Here is a 17,121-nt window from a genome sequence, read left to right as displayed (position 1 = left end):
ACAATTGGCCCAGCGCCACCCGGGTTTGACCGGGGTAGGCCGTCATTGTAAATACGAATTTGTTCTTATTTGTTGACTTGCCTCAGCTGGTCCGAACACTATTGACTTGCTTCCTGCTTTGACGTTCTGATTTTCTCCTCCAAAACCGCAACCTATAACGGCACCGCCTCGCAGATATCAAATCAACAAGTCAACAACCTTTGACAGATCTTATCACACATGAATCCGGTTTGATTGATGATGTATAATGGAACTTAACGGGCGTGGCGAGTGGGAGGGAGCAGGTTGACACTTGGTGAGAGAAGGGTGCAATTGCAGCCTGCAATTTGGGGCGTTCCTGCATGTGGTCATTCCTGCATGTGCAGGAATCCCTCTTTCTACTTCTATTGGTCCATTTTGAAGCTAGGACAGGCGGGAGGCAGGGCGCTTCAGTACAGTAGGTGGAGTTGGGTAGCAGCTGCAGATAAACACCACAGAAGAAGGGGCGGGGGGGACAACGGTGGCTAGCTAGAATGTCCTTTGTTCCAGCCTGTCTGGCACTGTTTTCCAACAGTTCTGTTAACGACGGCGAGGGCAGAAGAAACTCATATAATAATATATTTCCCTTTGGAAGAGTCACAAACATGAAGATATCGTGCTCTAAGGGGGGTTGGGGGTGTTCATGCAGGAACCCATGGGATGCTTGAGGGGAGGGCGCGGTCATACAGGAACCAATAGGATGCTTGAGGGGAGGGGGCGGTCATACAGGAACCAATAGGATGCTTGAGGGGAGGGGGCGGTCATACAGGAACCAATAGGATGCTTGAGGGGAGGGGGCGGTCATACAGGAACCAATAGGATGCTTGAGGGGAAGGGGCGGTCATACAGGAACCAATAGGATGTTTGAGGGGAGGGGGCGGTCATACAGGAACCAATAGGATGCTTGAGGGGAGGGGGGGTCATACAGGAACCAATGGGATGCTTGAGGGGAGGGGCGTTCATGCAGGAACCAATAGGATACTTGAGGGGAGGGGGCGGTCATACAGGAACCAATGGGATGCTTGAGGGGAGGGGCGTTTATGAAGGAACCAATAGGATGCTTGAGGGGAGGGGGCGGTCATACAGGAACCGATGGGATCCTCGAGGGGGCGTGTTCATGAAGAAACCAATGGGATGCTCGAGGGGGTGTGTTCATGAAGAAACCAATGGGATGCTCGAGGGGGCGTGTTCATGAAGAAACCAATGGGATGCTCGAGGGGGTGTGTTCATGAAGAAACCAATGGGATGCTCGAGGGGGTGTGTTCATGAAGAAACCAATGGGATGCTCGAGGGGGTGTGTTCATGAAGAAACCAATGGGATGCTCGGTGGGAGGGGGCATTCCTGCAGATGCAGTAATGTCCAAATGCAAGAATGCCCTGAATTGTTGGCTGCAGTTGTACTCTTTTGCTTGGCGAGGGGAGCTATGCCAGTGTGTGTTAAAAGACAAGCCAGCCTCTGACTCTGCCAGGAACAGAAGAGAGGGAAACAATAGCCTAGACTACCTGCTGTTTAATGGTGTTTGGGAGGACTGGGCCTTGTTATAGTGTGTAGAACAGGCAGAGACCTCTGGCCTGTTGTTGTTTAGGAACATCATCTCAGAGGTTGCTGTTGTTTTTGTGCAGCTTCTTGCGCTCAAAGTATACTTTTAATAGGATTTAACAATATGAGAGAGAGAGACAGACACAGAGGAGCATTAGACAGACAGACAGACAGACACAGACAGACAGACAGACAGACAGAGATGAGTATGAGAGAGATAGACAGAAACAGAGACAGACAAACAGAGAGAGAGAGAGGAGAGAGACAGACAGACAGAGGAGTGTGAGAGAGACAGACAGACAGAGGAGTGTGAGAGAGACAGACAGACAGAGGAGTATGAGAGAGACAGACAGACAGACAGACAGAGGAGTATGAGAGAGACAGACAGACAGAGGAATATGAAAGAGACAGACAGACAGACAGACAGACAGACAGACAGACAGACAGACAGACAGACAGACAGACAGACAGACAGACAGACAGACAGACAGACAGACAGACAGACAGAGGAGTATGAGAGAGACAGACAGACAGAGGAGTATGAGACAGACAGACAGACAGACAGACAGACAGACAGACAGACAGACAGACAGACAGACAGACAGACAGACAGACAGACAGACAGACAGACAGAGGAGTATGAGAGAGAGAGAGACAGACAGAGGAGTATGAGAGAGAGAGAGACAGACAGACAGAGGAGTATGAGAGAGAGAGACAGACAGACAGACAGAGGAGTGTGAGAGAGACAGACAGACAGAGGAGTATGAGAGAGACAGACAGACAGACAGACAGACAGACAGACAGACAGACAGACAGACAGACAGACAGACAGACAGACAGACAGACAGACAGACAGAGGAGTATGAGAGCAGACAGACAGACAGACAGAGGAGTATGAGAGAGACAGACAGACAGACAGAGGAGTATGAGAGAGACAGACAGACAGAGGAGTATGAGAGAGACAGACAGACAGACAGACAGACAGACAGACAGACAGACAGACAGACAGACAGACAGACAGACAGACAGACAGACAGACAGACAGACAGACAGAGGAGTATGAGAGAGAGAGACAGAGAGAGAGAGGAGCATGAGAGAGACAGACAGAGAGAGAGAGGAGTATGAGAGAGACAGACAGAGAGAGAGAGGAGTATGAGAGAGACAGACAGACAGACAGACAGACAGACAGACAGACAGACAGAGGAGTATGAGAGAGAGAGACAGACAGAGGAGTATGAGAGAGACAGACAGAGGAGTATGAGAGAGACAGAGAAAGTCCACATTAGCAAATGTGTTATTTTTGTCTTTCAGTAAGAGGAGGAGTGTCACTGCATACCTGAGTCAGCTGAAGGTAAGCTCACACACACAGGGCCGGCTCCAGGCAGCGACGTAAGTGGTCGTTTAGGGCCCCCGACTCAATTAGCCATATCAGCAAAAACTAAATGTATTGGTAAGTTAGCCCCTAGCCAGTTATCTAAAATTGTAGTAATCATGGCCGAATACTGACCGGGCACATGGCTGTGGCCCTTAGCTCCAGGGGCACCCCATTTGATTTTGTTATTGATGAGTAGAATTGCATGAAATTTGTTAGAAAATTGCTAAACGTTCTCTCCGCTCCATGGCAAAATGTGTAGAACTCCAGAAGACTTGCTTTAAAAGTACAACATTTTAGAATTGCAGGATATTACCTTTAAAACATTTCTCTCCAACGTCAAGAAGGGGGGGCACAAAAAATGTGCCCGCTTGGTAGGGTGGGGCCCCCCAACCAAATCTCGCTCAGGGCCCCCAAAAGGCTACGGCCGGCCCTGCACACACACAGACATACATGCTGAAACACTCAAGCCTGTGGGTGTTTTTTCTGTAAAGTTTCAGTTAGCCCAATGTTTTTCAAGAATGTAATACCGTTTCTTTAACGTTGCGGTAAGGTTAGTCCAAGGTTATTCTTGTTGTAGGTGTGTGTGGGGGTTGCAGGGAGATGCATGTCTGTTTAAGGTTGTTGTAACGTTGTTGTATTGTTGTGCAGGTGTTTGGAGGTCGCAGGGGGGATGGATTTTAGTCTAAGGTTGTTGTTGTAACGTTGTTGTAATGTTGTATAGGTGTTTGGAGGTAGCAGGGAGATGGACTCTCTGAAGAAGGAGTTGGAGGAGGAACTGAAGCTACCTGCTGATGACCTGAGGAGTCACGCCTGGTACCATGGACCCATAGGCAGAGAGGTACACACACACACACGCCTGGTACCATGGACCCATAGGCAGAGAGGCACACACACACCTGGTACCATGGACCCATAGGCAGAGAGGTACACACACACACACGCCTGGTACCATGGACCCATAGGCAGAGAGGTACACACACACACACGCCTGGTACCATGGACCCATAGGCAGAGAGGCACACACACACCTGGTACCATGGACCCATAGGCAGAGAGGTACACACACACACACGCCTGGTACCATGGACCCATAGGCAGAGAGGCACACACACACCTGGTACCATGGACCCATAGGCAGAGAGGTACACACACACACACGCCTGGTACCATGGACCCATAGGCAGAGAGGTACACACACACACACGCCTGGTACCATGGACCCATAGGCAGAGAGGCACACACACACCTGGTACCATGGACCCATAGGCAGAGAGGTACACACACACACACACACACACACCTGGTACCATGGACCCATAGGCAGAGAGGTACACACACACCTGGTACCATGAACCTATACACAGAGAGAGGTACACACACCTGGTACCATGAACCTATACACAGAGAGAGGTACACACACCTGGTACCATGGACCCATAGGCAGAGAGGTACACACACACACACCTGGTACCATGGACCCATAGGCAGAGAGGTACACACACACACGCCTGGTACCATAGACCCATAGGCAGAGAGGTAGACACACACGCCTGGTACCATGGACCCATAGGCAGAGAGGTACACACACCTGGTACCATGGACCCATAGGCAGAGAGAGGTACAAAACACCTGGTACCATGAACCTATACACAGAGAGAGGTACACACACCTGGCACCATGGACCTATAGATAGAGATGTACACTCTCTCTCTCTCTCTCTCTCTCTCTCTCTCTCTAGGGGGCAGAGGCTCTGCTGGAGAGAGATGGTGACTTCCTGGTTCGTGACACAGCCTCCTCCCCCGGTGACTATGTCCTGAGTAGCTATTGGAAGGACGAGCCCTTGCACTACAAGATCATTAGGGTGGTCCTTCGGCCCAAGAAGGTGTGTGTTTGTGTGTGTGCTATTCTGTTTCAATTTGGAGGGGACTGGTTTGACGTGTGTACGCGAGTCCGTGTGTGTGTTATAATTATGTGTGTCCTCCAGGGTTACTCCCGTGAGCTGTTCCAGTTTGAAGGGGATCGTTTCGACAACATTCCCGCCCTGGTGCGTTTCCACGTGGGTGGACGTCATCCTGTCTCCCAGGCCTCTGGCGCCGTGATCTATCACCCAATCACACGCTCCCTGCCTATACGTGTCATCAGTGAGCGCCAGGCAGAGCGGACCGGTAAGAACCCACAGACAACGTGGATAGAACACACTGTCACAGTTTGGGTTGAAATATTTGTTTTATTCCATTGAGGTGCAGGAAAAGTAGAGGAGTTTACCAGTCAGAAAGGCAGTGGGTTGTGTTCCAATCTAAACTGTACATGTCTGCAGGGGTCCGGCCACTAACCGCTGGACCACACTCTGTCACTCTGTCACTCTGTCACTCTGTCACTCTGTCAGTCTGTCACTCTGTCACTCTGTCACTCTGTCAGTCTGTCAGTCTGTCACTCTGTCACTCTGTCAGTCTGTCAGTCTGTCAAAACATTGGTTATGAATGAATGAACTGCCCCAGAACCACACGTGGTGTGGAGGTACATGAATAAGTGTTGTGTTCCGGAGGCTTGTGTCTCACCTACTGTTAATGTTATTTTCTTCCCTCCTCTAGACAGCAACAGATCCAGCAACAGATCCAGCAACAGCGCCCTCGACAGGGTGGGGGTGGAATCACAGCCAGACCGCAGCAAGAGACTCAGCTTCAACTCATCACACATGGACACGCTACACGTCACTAACACACTGCCCAGGTGGCTTTACACACACACACACACACACACACACACACACACACACACACACACACACACACACACACACACACATACACATACACATACACACACACACAGAAAAGTACACACTCAAAGATACTGTTTTGTGTTGTGTTTGGTATAGTTAGTGTTTGTGTGTGTGTATTGTTTATGTGTGTGTGTATATTGTTATGTGTGTGTGTGTGTGTGTGTGTGTGTGTGTGTGTGTGTGTGTGTGTGTGTGTGTGTGTGTGTGTGTGTTTCTCAGGAGTGGGAGTCAGCCAGCCAACCTGGAGAATCTGGGCAGAAGACCCTCGATCCAATCAGCACAGTCCGAAAGCAACCTACGCTCAGGTAACACACACACACTTGTACATTCCCACCTCTGCTCAGGTAACACACACACTTGTACATTCCCACCTCTGCTCAGGTAACACACACACACTTGTACATTCCCACCTCTGCTCAGGTAACACACACACACTTGTACATTCCCACCTCTGCTCAGGTAACACACACACACTTGTACATTCCCACCTCTGCTCAGGTAACACACACACACTCGTACATTCCCACCTCTGCTCAGGTAACACACACACACTCGTACATTCCCACCTCTGCTCAGGTAACACACACACACTCGTACATTCCCACCTCTGCTCAGGTAACACACATACACTCGTACATTCCCACCTCTGCTCAGGTAACACACACACCTCTCTCCTCTCCCTCCAGGTGCGCCTCATAGCTGTCAATCAGAGGCTGTAGGCCCCGCCCCCATTTCCCCAGTGTTCCGAACGGGTAGCGAACCCCTGATCAGCCCTTCAGCCCTCAGACACACCCGGCCCTCACACCCAGGTAACACACACACGGCCCTCACACCCAGGTAACACACACCCGGCCCTCACACCCAGGTAACACACACACGGCCCTCACACCCAGGTAACACACACCCGGCCCTCACACCCAGGTAACACACACCCGGCCCTCACACCCAGGTAACACACACACAGCCCTCACACCCAGGTAACACACACACGGCCCTCACACCCAGGTAACACACACACGGCCCTCACACCCAGGTAACACACACACGGCCCTCACACCCAGGTAACACACACACGGCCCTCACACCCAGGTAACACACACACGGCCCTCACACCCAGGTAACACACCACACACACCCAGGTAACACACCACACACACCCAGGTAACACACCACACACACACCCAGGTAACACACCACACACACACACACACACACACACACACACACACACACACACACACACACACACACACACACACACACACACACACACACACACACCCAGGTAACACACCACACACACCCAGGTAACACACCACACACACACACACACACACACACACACACACACACACACACACACACACACACACACACACACACACACCCAGGTAACACACCACACACACCCAGGTACACACACACACACACACACACACACACACACACACACACACACACACACACACACACACACACACACACACACACACACACACACACACACACACACACACAGGTAACAGACCACACACACACCCAGGTAACACGCCACACACACACCCAGGTAACACACACGCGGCCCTCACACCCAGGTAACACACCACACACACCCAGGTAACACACCACACACACCCAGGTAACACACCACACACACACACACACACCCAGGTAACACACACACACACACCCAGGTAACACACCACACACACACCCAGGTAACACACCACACACACACACACACACACACACACACACACACACACACACACACACACACACACACACACACAGGTAACAGACCACACACACACACAGGTAACAGACCACACACACACCCAGGTAACACGCCACACACACACCCAGGTAACACACCACACACACACCCAGGTAACACACCACACACACACCCAGGTAACACACACACACACACACACACACAGGTAACACACCACACACACACACACCCAGGTAACACACCACACACACACACACCCAGGTAACACACCACACACACACACCCAGGTAACACACCACACACACAACCAGGTAACACACCACACACACACACACACAACCAGGTAACACACCACACACACACCCAGGTAACATACCACACACCACACACACACCCAGGTAACACACCACACACACACACACACCCAGGTAACGCACCACACACACACACACACACACCAGGTAACACACCACACACACACACAGGTAACACACCACACACACACCCAGGTAACACACCACACACACCTAGGTAACACACCACACACACACACACAGATAACACACCACACACACACACACACACACACACACACACACACCCAGGTAACACACCACACACACACACACACCCAGGTAACGCACCACACACACCCAGGTAACGCACCACACACACCCAGGTAAGCACCACACACACCCAGGTAACGCACCACACACACACACCCAGGTAACAAACCACACACACACCACACACACACACACACACACCCAGGTAACACACCACACACACACACACACCCAGGTAACGCACCACACACACACCACACACACACACACACACACACACACCCAGGTAACACACCACACACACACACACCCAGGTGAAACACCCGTTCTGTAACCCCTCCTGTGGTCCCCAGGTGGAGGTGTGACGCTGCGAGGTTCTGACGGACAGCTGCACCCCCGAGCCCCGCCCAAACCCTTCAGAGTGTCCACCTTCTTCCCCGGGACTCCTCCCAACCGTCACCGTGACGACCCCTATGACGAGCTGGTCATCCAGGTGCCTGAATCAAAGTAAGAAGAAACCATTTGGGTCTTACGGCGTTTCCCAAACTTGGGGTCGTTTCCCAAACTAGGGGTCGTTTCCCAAACTAGGGGCCGCAACTGATGAAACTATCAAATAAAATGTAAAAAAAAAAAACATGCTTGGTTCATAGAACCGGGGTTACATCAGTAACCTCTGGTAGCCTCTAGATGTGGTTGTAATGAACAGTTAGTGGATTCGGCTATTTCAGCCACACCTGTTACTGACAATCACACAGCCATGCAATCTCCATAGACAAACATTGGCAGTAGAATGGCTTTGCTGAAGAGCTCAGTGACTTTCAACGTGGCACTGTCATAGGATGCCACCTTTCCAACAAGTCAGTTTGTCTAATTTCTGCCTTGCTTGAGCTGCCCTGGTCAACTGTAAGTGCTGTTATTGTGAAGGAGCAACAACGGCTCAGCCTTGAAGTGGTAGACCGCTGAGTGTTGAAACGCGTAGCTTGTAAAAATCGTCTGTCCTCGGTTGCAAGACTCACTATCGAGTTCCAAACTGTCTCTGGAAGCAGCGTCAGCACATGAACTGTTCGTCGGGAGCTTCATGAAATGGGTTTTCATGGGCGGGCAGTCGCACACAAGCCTAAGATCACCATGTGCAAGGCCAAGCGTCGGCTGGAGTGGTGTAAAACTCGCTGCCATTGGACTCTGGAGCAGTGGAAATGCGTTCTCTGGAATGATGAATCACGTTTCACCATCTGGCAGTCCGATGGACGAATCTGGGTTTGGCGGATGCCAGGAGAACTCTACCTGCCCCAATGCATAGTGCCAACTGTAAAGTTTGGTGGAGGAGGAATAATGGTCTGGGGCTGTTTTTCATGGTTCGGGTTAGGCCCCTTAGTTCCAGTGAAGGGAAATCTTAACGCTACATTATACAATGAAATTCTAGACAATTCTGTGCTTCCAACTTTGTGGCAACAGTTTGGGAAAGGCCCTTTCTTGTTTCAGCATGAAAATGCCCCCGTGCACAAAGCGAGGTCCATACAGAAATGGTTTGTCGAGATCGGTGTGGAATAACTTGACTGGACGACACAGAGCCCTGACCTCAACCCCATCGAACACCTTTGGGCTGAATTGGAACGCAGACTGCGAGCCAGGCCTAATCACCCAACATCAGTGCCTGACCTCACTAATTCTCGTGGGTGAATGGAAGCAAATCCCCGCAGCAATGTTCCAACATCTAGTGGAAAGCCTACCCAGAAGAGTGGAGGCTGTTATAGCAGCAAAGGGGGGACCAACTCCATATTAATGACCATGGTTTTGGAATGAGATACTCGACAAGCAGGTGTCCAATACTTTTGGTTATGTGTGTGTGTGTGTGTGTGTGTGTGTGTGTGTGTGTGTGTGTGTGTGTGTGTGTATATATGTATATATGTGTGTTATTGTGTGTTTCCTGTCAGAAAGCGTGGCCACGTGGACAGGCTGCGTGCGGAGGAGAAGTGGCAGAGCAGAGCCCGTCTCACTGAGACATCCTTCAGCTTCCTGGAGGCACAGGAAAGCGGGGAGTTGCCTCGGTTACCAATTGACGGACAGGTCCAGGAGGAAGAGGAGGATTCACACTTTCAGAGGCCGCAGGTTTGTTGTTGTTGGGTGTTTATTTAATTTGATTTACAATAAACAGCATTGTGATGTAGGTGATTCTATTAGATGTTTATTGAACAACATTGTGATGTAGGTGATTCTATTAGATGTTTATTGAATAACATTGTGATGTAGGTGATTCTATTAGATGTTTATTGAATAACATTGTGATGTAGGTGATTCTATTAGATGTTTATTGAACAACATTGTGATGTAGGTGATTCTATTAGATGTTTATTGAACAACATTGTGATGTAGGTGATTCTATTAGATGTTTATTGAATAACATTGTGATGTAGGTGATTCTATTAAATGTTTATTGAATAACATTGTGATGTAGGTGATTCTATTAGATGTTTATTGAACAACATTGTGATGTAGGTGATTCTATTAGATGTTTATTGAATAACATTGTGATGTAGGTGATTCTATTAAATGTTTATTGAATAACATTGTGATGTAGGTGATTCTATTAGATGTTTATTGAACAACATTGTGATGTAGGTGATTCTATTAGATGTTTATTGAATAACATTGTGATGTAGGTGATTCTATTAGATGTTTATTGAACAACATTGTGATGTAGGTGATTCTATTAGATGTTTATTGAACAACATTGTGATGTAGGTGATTCTATTAGATGTTTATTGAACAACATTGTGATGTAGGTGATTCTATTAGATGTTTATTGAATAACATTGTGATGTAGGTGATTCTATTAGATGTTTATTGAATAACATTGTGATGTAGGTGATTCTATTAGATGTTTATTGAACAACATTGTGATGTAGGTGATTCTATTAGATGTTTATTGAATAACATTGTGATGTAGGTGATTCTATTAGATGTTTATTGAACAACATTGTGATGTAGGTGATTCTATTAGATGTTTATTGAACAACATTGTGATGTAGGTGATTCTATTAGATGTTTATTGAACAACATTGTGATGTAGGTGATTCTATTAGATGTTTATTGAATAACATTGGGATGTTGTTGATGTTTTGTAGCTCAGTTTGACTACACGTCAGTGAATAACAGACTATGAACTCGTAATGTAGTGTAATGTAACGTAATGTAGTGTAGTGTAATGTAATGTAATGTAATGTAGTGTAGTGTAATGTAATATAGTGTAGTGTAATGTAATCCTCCTACAACACAATAACAAACCTAATGTAGGAGTTATACAGAGATGTTACTACCAGGCTGTTACCAGGTGGAGACGTGTTTCAGACTGGACCAGTTTGAGAAGTGACATGTTATTAACATGTTACCAGGTGGAGTCGCGTTTCAGACTGGACCAGTTTGAGAAGTGACATGTTATTAACATGTTATCAGTATTCTAATAACATGTTACCAGGTGGAGATGTGTTTCAGACTGGACCAGTTTGAGAAGTGACATGTTATTAACATGTTACCAGGTGGAGACGTGTTTCAGACTGGACCAGTTTGAGAAGTGACATGTTATTAACATGTTACCAGGTGGAGACGTGTTTCAGACTGGACCAGTTTGAGAAGTGACATGTTATTAACATGTTACCAGGTGGAGACGGTGTCGTGTTTCAGACTGGACCAGTTTGAGAAGTGACATGTTATTAACATGTTACCAGGTGGAGACGGTTCGTGTTTCAGACTGGACCAGTTTGAGAAGTGACATGTTATTAACATGTTACCAGGTGGAGACGGTGTCGTGTTTCAGACTGGACCAGTTTGAGAAGTGACATGTTATTAACATGTTACCAGGTGGAGACGGTGTCGTGTTTCAGACTGGACCAGTTTGAGAAGTGACATGTTATTAACATGTTACCAGGTGGAGACGGTGTCGTGTTTCAGACTGGACCAGTTTGAGAAGTGACATGTTATTAACATGTTACCAGGTGGAGACGGTGTCGTGTTTCAGACTGGACCAGTTTGAGAAGTGACATGTTATTAACATGTTACCAGGTGGAGACGTGTTTCAGACTGGACCAGTTTGAGAAGTGACATGTTATTAACATGTTACCAGGTGGAGACGGTGTTGTGTTTCAGACTGGACCAGTTTGAGAAGTGACATGTTATTAACATGTTACCAGGTGGAGACGGTGTCGTGTTTCAGACTGGACCAGTTTGAGAAGTGACATGTTATTAACATGTTACCAGGTGGAGACGGTGTCGTGTTTCAGACTGGACCAGTTTGAGAAGTGACATGTTATTAACATGTTACCAGGTGGAGACGGTGTCGTGTTTCAGACTGGACCAGTTTGAGAAATGACATGTTATTAACATGTTACCAGGTGGAGACGGTGTCGTGTTTCAGACTGGACCAGTTTGAGAAGTGACATGTTATTAACATGTTACCAGGTGGAGACGGTGTCGTGTTTCAGACTGGACCAGTTTGAGTCCCTCCTGCTACCAGATAATAACAGACCTCTAGACCCCACCGTTCTCATGGCGCTCAAAGAACTGTTCACACGCTCCAACGCCATGACAACCGCTCTGCACATTCTCAGTGTCGACTGCCAGGTAAGACATAGTTATAAACACACACACACACCTATGCGCTATAATATCTCACACGCACGCACACACACACACACACACACACAAACAGAAACACGCTCTGTCTGTGTGTGTGTGTGTAGGTGGCTCGTATCGTGGGTGTGACAGAGGACCAGAAGAGGATGATGGGAGTTGGCTCAGGTCTGGAGCTGGTCACCCTGTCTCACGGACAACAGCTCAGACTGGACCTGCTGGAGAGGTACACACACGTACACACACGTACACACACACCTCAAATATGAACATCTGACTGTATCTGTCTTGTGTGTGTGTGTCAGGCACCACCTGCTAGCCCTGGGCGTTGCCATAGATATCCTGGGCTGTACAGGGACGGTAGGTCAGAGGGCCACGGTGCTGCATAAAGTCATCCTATTGGCCCAGGCCCTGAGAGACCACGCCCATGACCTCTACGCATTCTCAGCCGTCATGAAGGCTCTGGAGATGCCTCAGGTAACACAACACACACTGTACGCACACACACACACACACACACACACACACACACACACACACACACACACAGTACACTCACACACTGTACGCACACACACACACACACAGTACACTCACACACTGTACGCACACACACACACCTGACACCCTCACACTATGCTGTGTTTTAAAGACCCTAGATATCCGTCAGGTCTCTAAAGTGTGTGTGTACATACTGTGTGTGTGTGTACGTACTGTGTGTGTGTACGTACTGTGTGTGTGTACGCACTGTGTGTGTGTGTGTACTGTGTGTGTGTGTGTACTGTGTGTGTGTGTGTACTGTGTGTGTGTGTGTGTGTGTGTGTGTGTGTGTGTGTGTACGTACTGTGTGTGTGTGTGTGTGTGTGTACGTACTGTGTGTGTGTGTGTGTACGTACTGTGTGTGTACGTACTGTGTGTGTGTGTGTGTGTGTACGTACTGTGTGTGTGTGTACGCACTGTGTGTGTGTGTACGTACTGTGTGTGTGTGTGTGTGCGTACTGTGTGTGTGTGTGCGTACTGTGTGTGTGTGTGTGTGTACGTACTGTGTGTGCGTACTGTGTGTGTGTGCGTACTGTTTGTGTGTGTGTGCGTACTGTGTGTGTGCGTACTGTGTGTGTGTGTGTGCGTACTGTGTGTGTGTGTGTGTGCGTACTGTGTGTGTGTGTGCGTACTGTGTGTGTGTGTGTGTGTGCGTACTGTGTGTGTGTGTGTGTGTGTGTGTGTGTGTGTGTGTGTACGTACTGTGTGTGTACGTACGTGTGTGTGTGTGTGCGTACTGTGTGTGTGTGTGTGCGTACTGTGTGTGTGTGTGTGTGTGTGTACGTACTGTGTGTGTGTGTGCGTACTGTGTGTGTGTATGTACTGTGTATGTGTGCGTACTGTGTGTGTGTATGTACTGTGTATGTGTGCGTACTGTGTGTGCGTACTGTGTGTGTGTGTGTGTGTGTGTGCGTACTGTGTGTGTGTGTGTGTGTGCGTACTGTGTGTGCGTACTGTGTGTGTGTGTGCGTACTGTATGTGTGTGTGCGTACTGTGTGTGTGTGTGCGTACTGTGTGTGTGTGTACGTACTGTGTGTGTGTGTACGTACTGTGTGTGTGTGTACGTACTGTGTGTGTGCGTACTGTGTGTGTGTGTGTACGTACTGTGTGTGTGTGTGTGTGTGTGTGTGCGTACTGTGTGTGTGTGTGTGCGTACTGTGTGTGTGTGTGTGTACGTACTGTGTGTGTGTGTGTGTGTGTGTGTGTGTACGTACTGTGTGTGTGTGTACGTACTGTGTGTGTGTGTGTGTACGTACTGTGTGTGTGTGCACGTACTGTGTGTGTGTGCGTACTGTGTGTGTGTGTGCGTACTGTGTGTGTGTACGTACTGTGTGTGTGTGTGTGCGTACTGTGTGTGTGTGTGTGTGTGCGTACTGTGTGTGTGTGTGTGTGTGCGTACTGTGTGTGTGTGTGTGTGCGTACTGTGTGTGTAGGTAGTCCGTCTGGAGAGGACATGGAGAGCACTGAGGAGGAACCACACAGAGAGTGCTGTGATGTTTGAGAAGACCCTCAAACCCTTCATGAAAGCTCTGAATGACGGAGATGGTGAGGAAGGTGTGTGTGTGTGATGTATTTGTAATGTGTGTATGATGTATTTGTAATGTGTGTATGATGTATTTGTAATGTGTGTGTAAATTATTTGTAATGTGTGCAATGTGTGTGTGAAGTATTTGTAAGGTGTGTGTGTAATGTATTTGTAATGTGTGTGTGATGTATTTGTAATGTGTGTGTGATGTATTTGTAATGTGTGTGTAATGTATTTGGAATGTGTGTGTGTGTGTGTGATGTATTTGTAATGTGTGTGTAATGTATTTGTAATGTGTGTGTGTGTGATGTATTTGTAATGTGTGTGTAATGTATTTGGAATGTGTGTGTGTGATGTATTTGTAATGTGTGTGTGTCACGTCCTGACCAATATAAGTTGTTATTTTCTGTGGTAGAGTGGTCAGGGTGTGACAGGGGGTGTTTGTGTTTGTTCTATGTTCTCTATTTCTATGTTGGATTTGTAGTTTGTTTATATCTGGGTTTATTGGGTTGACCTTCAATTGGAGGCAGCTGTTCCTCGTTGCCTCTAATTGGAGGTCATATTTAGTAGGGGTGTTTTTTCCTGTTGTTTGTGGGTAGTTGTTTTCCTGTTTAGTGTATGTTCACCTGATGGAACTGTTGTCGGTCCTTTTGTTGTTTTTGTATTAGTGTTTCATTAAAGTAAGATATGAGCACTTCACACGCCGTGCCTTGGTCCCCTTTGTACGACCCTCGTTACAGTGTGTAATGTATTTGTAATGTATTTGCAATGTGTAATGTGTGTGTGATGTATTTGTACTGTGTGTGTGTGATGTGTGTATGTGTGATGTAATGTGTGTGTGATGTATTTGTAAGGTGTGTGTGATGTATTTGTAAGGTGTGTGTGATGTATTTGTAATGTGTGTGTGTGATGTATTTGTAATGTGTGTGTGTGTGATGTATTTGTAATGTGTGTGTGTAGACTCCGTGGTGCAGGGTCCCCTGGCTGTGCCCCACCTGGTTCCCCTCCTGAGGCTGATGGAGGGAGAGGAGGGAGAACACACAGAGAGAGGCTGTCAGTTATTATACAACACCCTGCAGGCAGCACGCAACGCAGCGCTACACGCCCCACAGTACCAGGAGCACGCACACAGCCTGCTCACAGGTAACACACACAGCCTGCTCACAGGTAACAAGCACACAGCCTGCTCACAGGTAACACAAGCACACAGCCTGCTCACAGGTAACACACAGCCTGCTCACAGGTAACACACACAGCCTGCTCACAGGTAACACACAGCCTGCTCACAGGTAACACAAGCACACAGCCTGCTCACAGGTAACACAAGCACACAGCCTGCTCACAGGTAACACAAGCACACAGCCTGCTCACAGGTAACACAAGCACACAGCCTGCTCACAGGTAACACACACAGCCTGCTCACAGGTAACACACACAGCCTGCTCACAGGTAACACACGCACACAATATGGAGAAAAAAAACACACACACACTTATAGAAAACACACAGGCACACATCCAAACCATCAAATCACATTAGTCCTGCCTCATAACCATCCCAAGTCACTGATTGGCCGTGGGCCCTGCCACTCTGTCCCGTCAGGTGACTGGGAGCCAATCCCAGAGCTGCTGGAGTGTTTCAGGACAGAGTTTGCTCTCAGGCTGTTCTGGGGACAGACTGGAGCGGCGGCAGACAAGGAGAAACGCTACGACAAGTTTGACCAGATCCTCACCGTGCTCTCCAACAAACTGGAACCTAGCGAGGAGTTCTCCCCCGAACTCTGACCCTTAAACTCTATACTGTGACCCGGGCTGCATTCAGGAGGGCGCAACATTGCACAACAGTTTGAAATCGGTAACCTGTTTACCTGGATCGTATTCATTAGAAGGTTTTTTGCAGCAAAAATCACTAAAAAATAAATAGTTTGTTATTGGACAAGTTCAGGTGGTCCCTCCCTGTTTCAGTCCGTTGTTTGGTGCCTAATGAATATGTCCTGGGATGTGTGTCTGGGTGTTTCTGTGGTTCTCACCTAGCAGCTGTGGATGCGTTGGTTTCCCTCAGAAACCTGGCCAAGGTCTATGTCCCAAATGGCACCCTATTCTCTATGAAGGGCTCGATATAGGGAATAGGGCTCTGGTTGAAAGTAGGGCACGATATAGGGAATAGGGCTCTGGTTGAAAGTAGGGCACGATATAGGGAATAGGATGCTATTTGGGACGTAGACAAGGTGTGTGATGTGCTTCTACTGGTTGTTTGTTCAGATGTGTCAAAATGTTGACCTGCAGAGTTTACCGTTAACATGTTCTGTGTTCAGACAACTTTATTCTCAACCGTCTAGGTGTCTGTGAAAGTAGTTTTTCTGGAGAGTTATCACATTTTCTATTCAGATGATATAAATGATTTAAAACAAC

At 48.0% G+C, this 17,121-nt stretch overlaps 1 protein-coding gene across 4 annotated transcripts in view; it reads left to right on the top strand.

Moving 5' to 3' along the window:
• The window catches only part of LOC106592903 (breast cancer anti-estrogen resistance protein 3 homolog), a 27,238-nt gene extending 10,118 nt beyond the window's left edge, over nt 1-17,120 (top strand). For 2 of the 4 annotated variants that reach the window (XM_045710382.1, XM_045710394.1), the window contains 15 exons: nt 2,870-2,909; nt 3,655-3,771; nt 4,672-4,815; nt 4,918-5,098; nt 5,525-5,663; nt 5,935-6,020; nt 6,402-6,524; nt 8,373-8,526; nt 9,954-10,128; nt 12,475-12,636; nt 12,756-12,871; nt 12,951-13,122; nt 14,619-14,739; nt 15,671-15,853; nt 16,313-17,120. In XM_045710382.1, coding sequence (XP_045566338.1) covers nt 2,870-2,909; nt 3,655-3,771; nt 4,672-4,815; nt 4,918-5,098; nt 5,525-5,663; nt 5,935-6,020; nt 6,402-6,524; nt 8,373-8,526; nt 9,954-10,128; nt 12,475-12,636; nt 12,756-12,871; nt 12,951-13,122; nt 14,619-14,739; nt 15,671-15,853; nt 16,313-16,494 — 2,095 coding nt within the window. In that variant the 3' untranslated portion in view covers nt 16,495-17,120. The remainder of the gene's footprint in view (nt 1-2,869; nt 2,910-3,654; nt 3,772-4,671; nt 4,816-4,917; nt 5,099-5,524; nt 5,664-5,934; nt 6,021-6,401; nt 6,525-8,372; nt 8,527-9,953; nt 10,129-12,474; nt 12,637-12,755; nt 12,872-12,950; nt 13,123-14,618; nt 14,740-15,670; nt 15,854-16,312) is intronic. The other 2 variants (XM_045710384.1, XM_045710389.1) reach the window with 2 other exon arrangements.
• Nucleotide 17,121: the final 1 nt, after the last annotated feature.

This window comes from Salmo salar, chromosome ssa02, assembly GCF_905237065.1.
Source record: "Salmo salar chromosome ssa02, Ssal_v3.1, whole genome shotgun sequence".
Lineage (NCBI taxonomy): Eukaryota > Metazoa > Chordata > Actinopteri > Salmoniformes > Salmonidae > Salmo > Salmo salar.
This window is presented reverse-complemented; position numbering and strand designations above follow the sequence as displayed.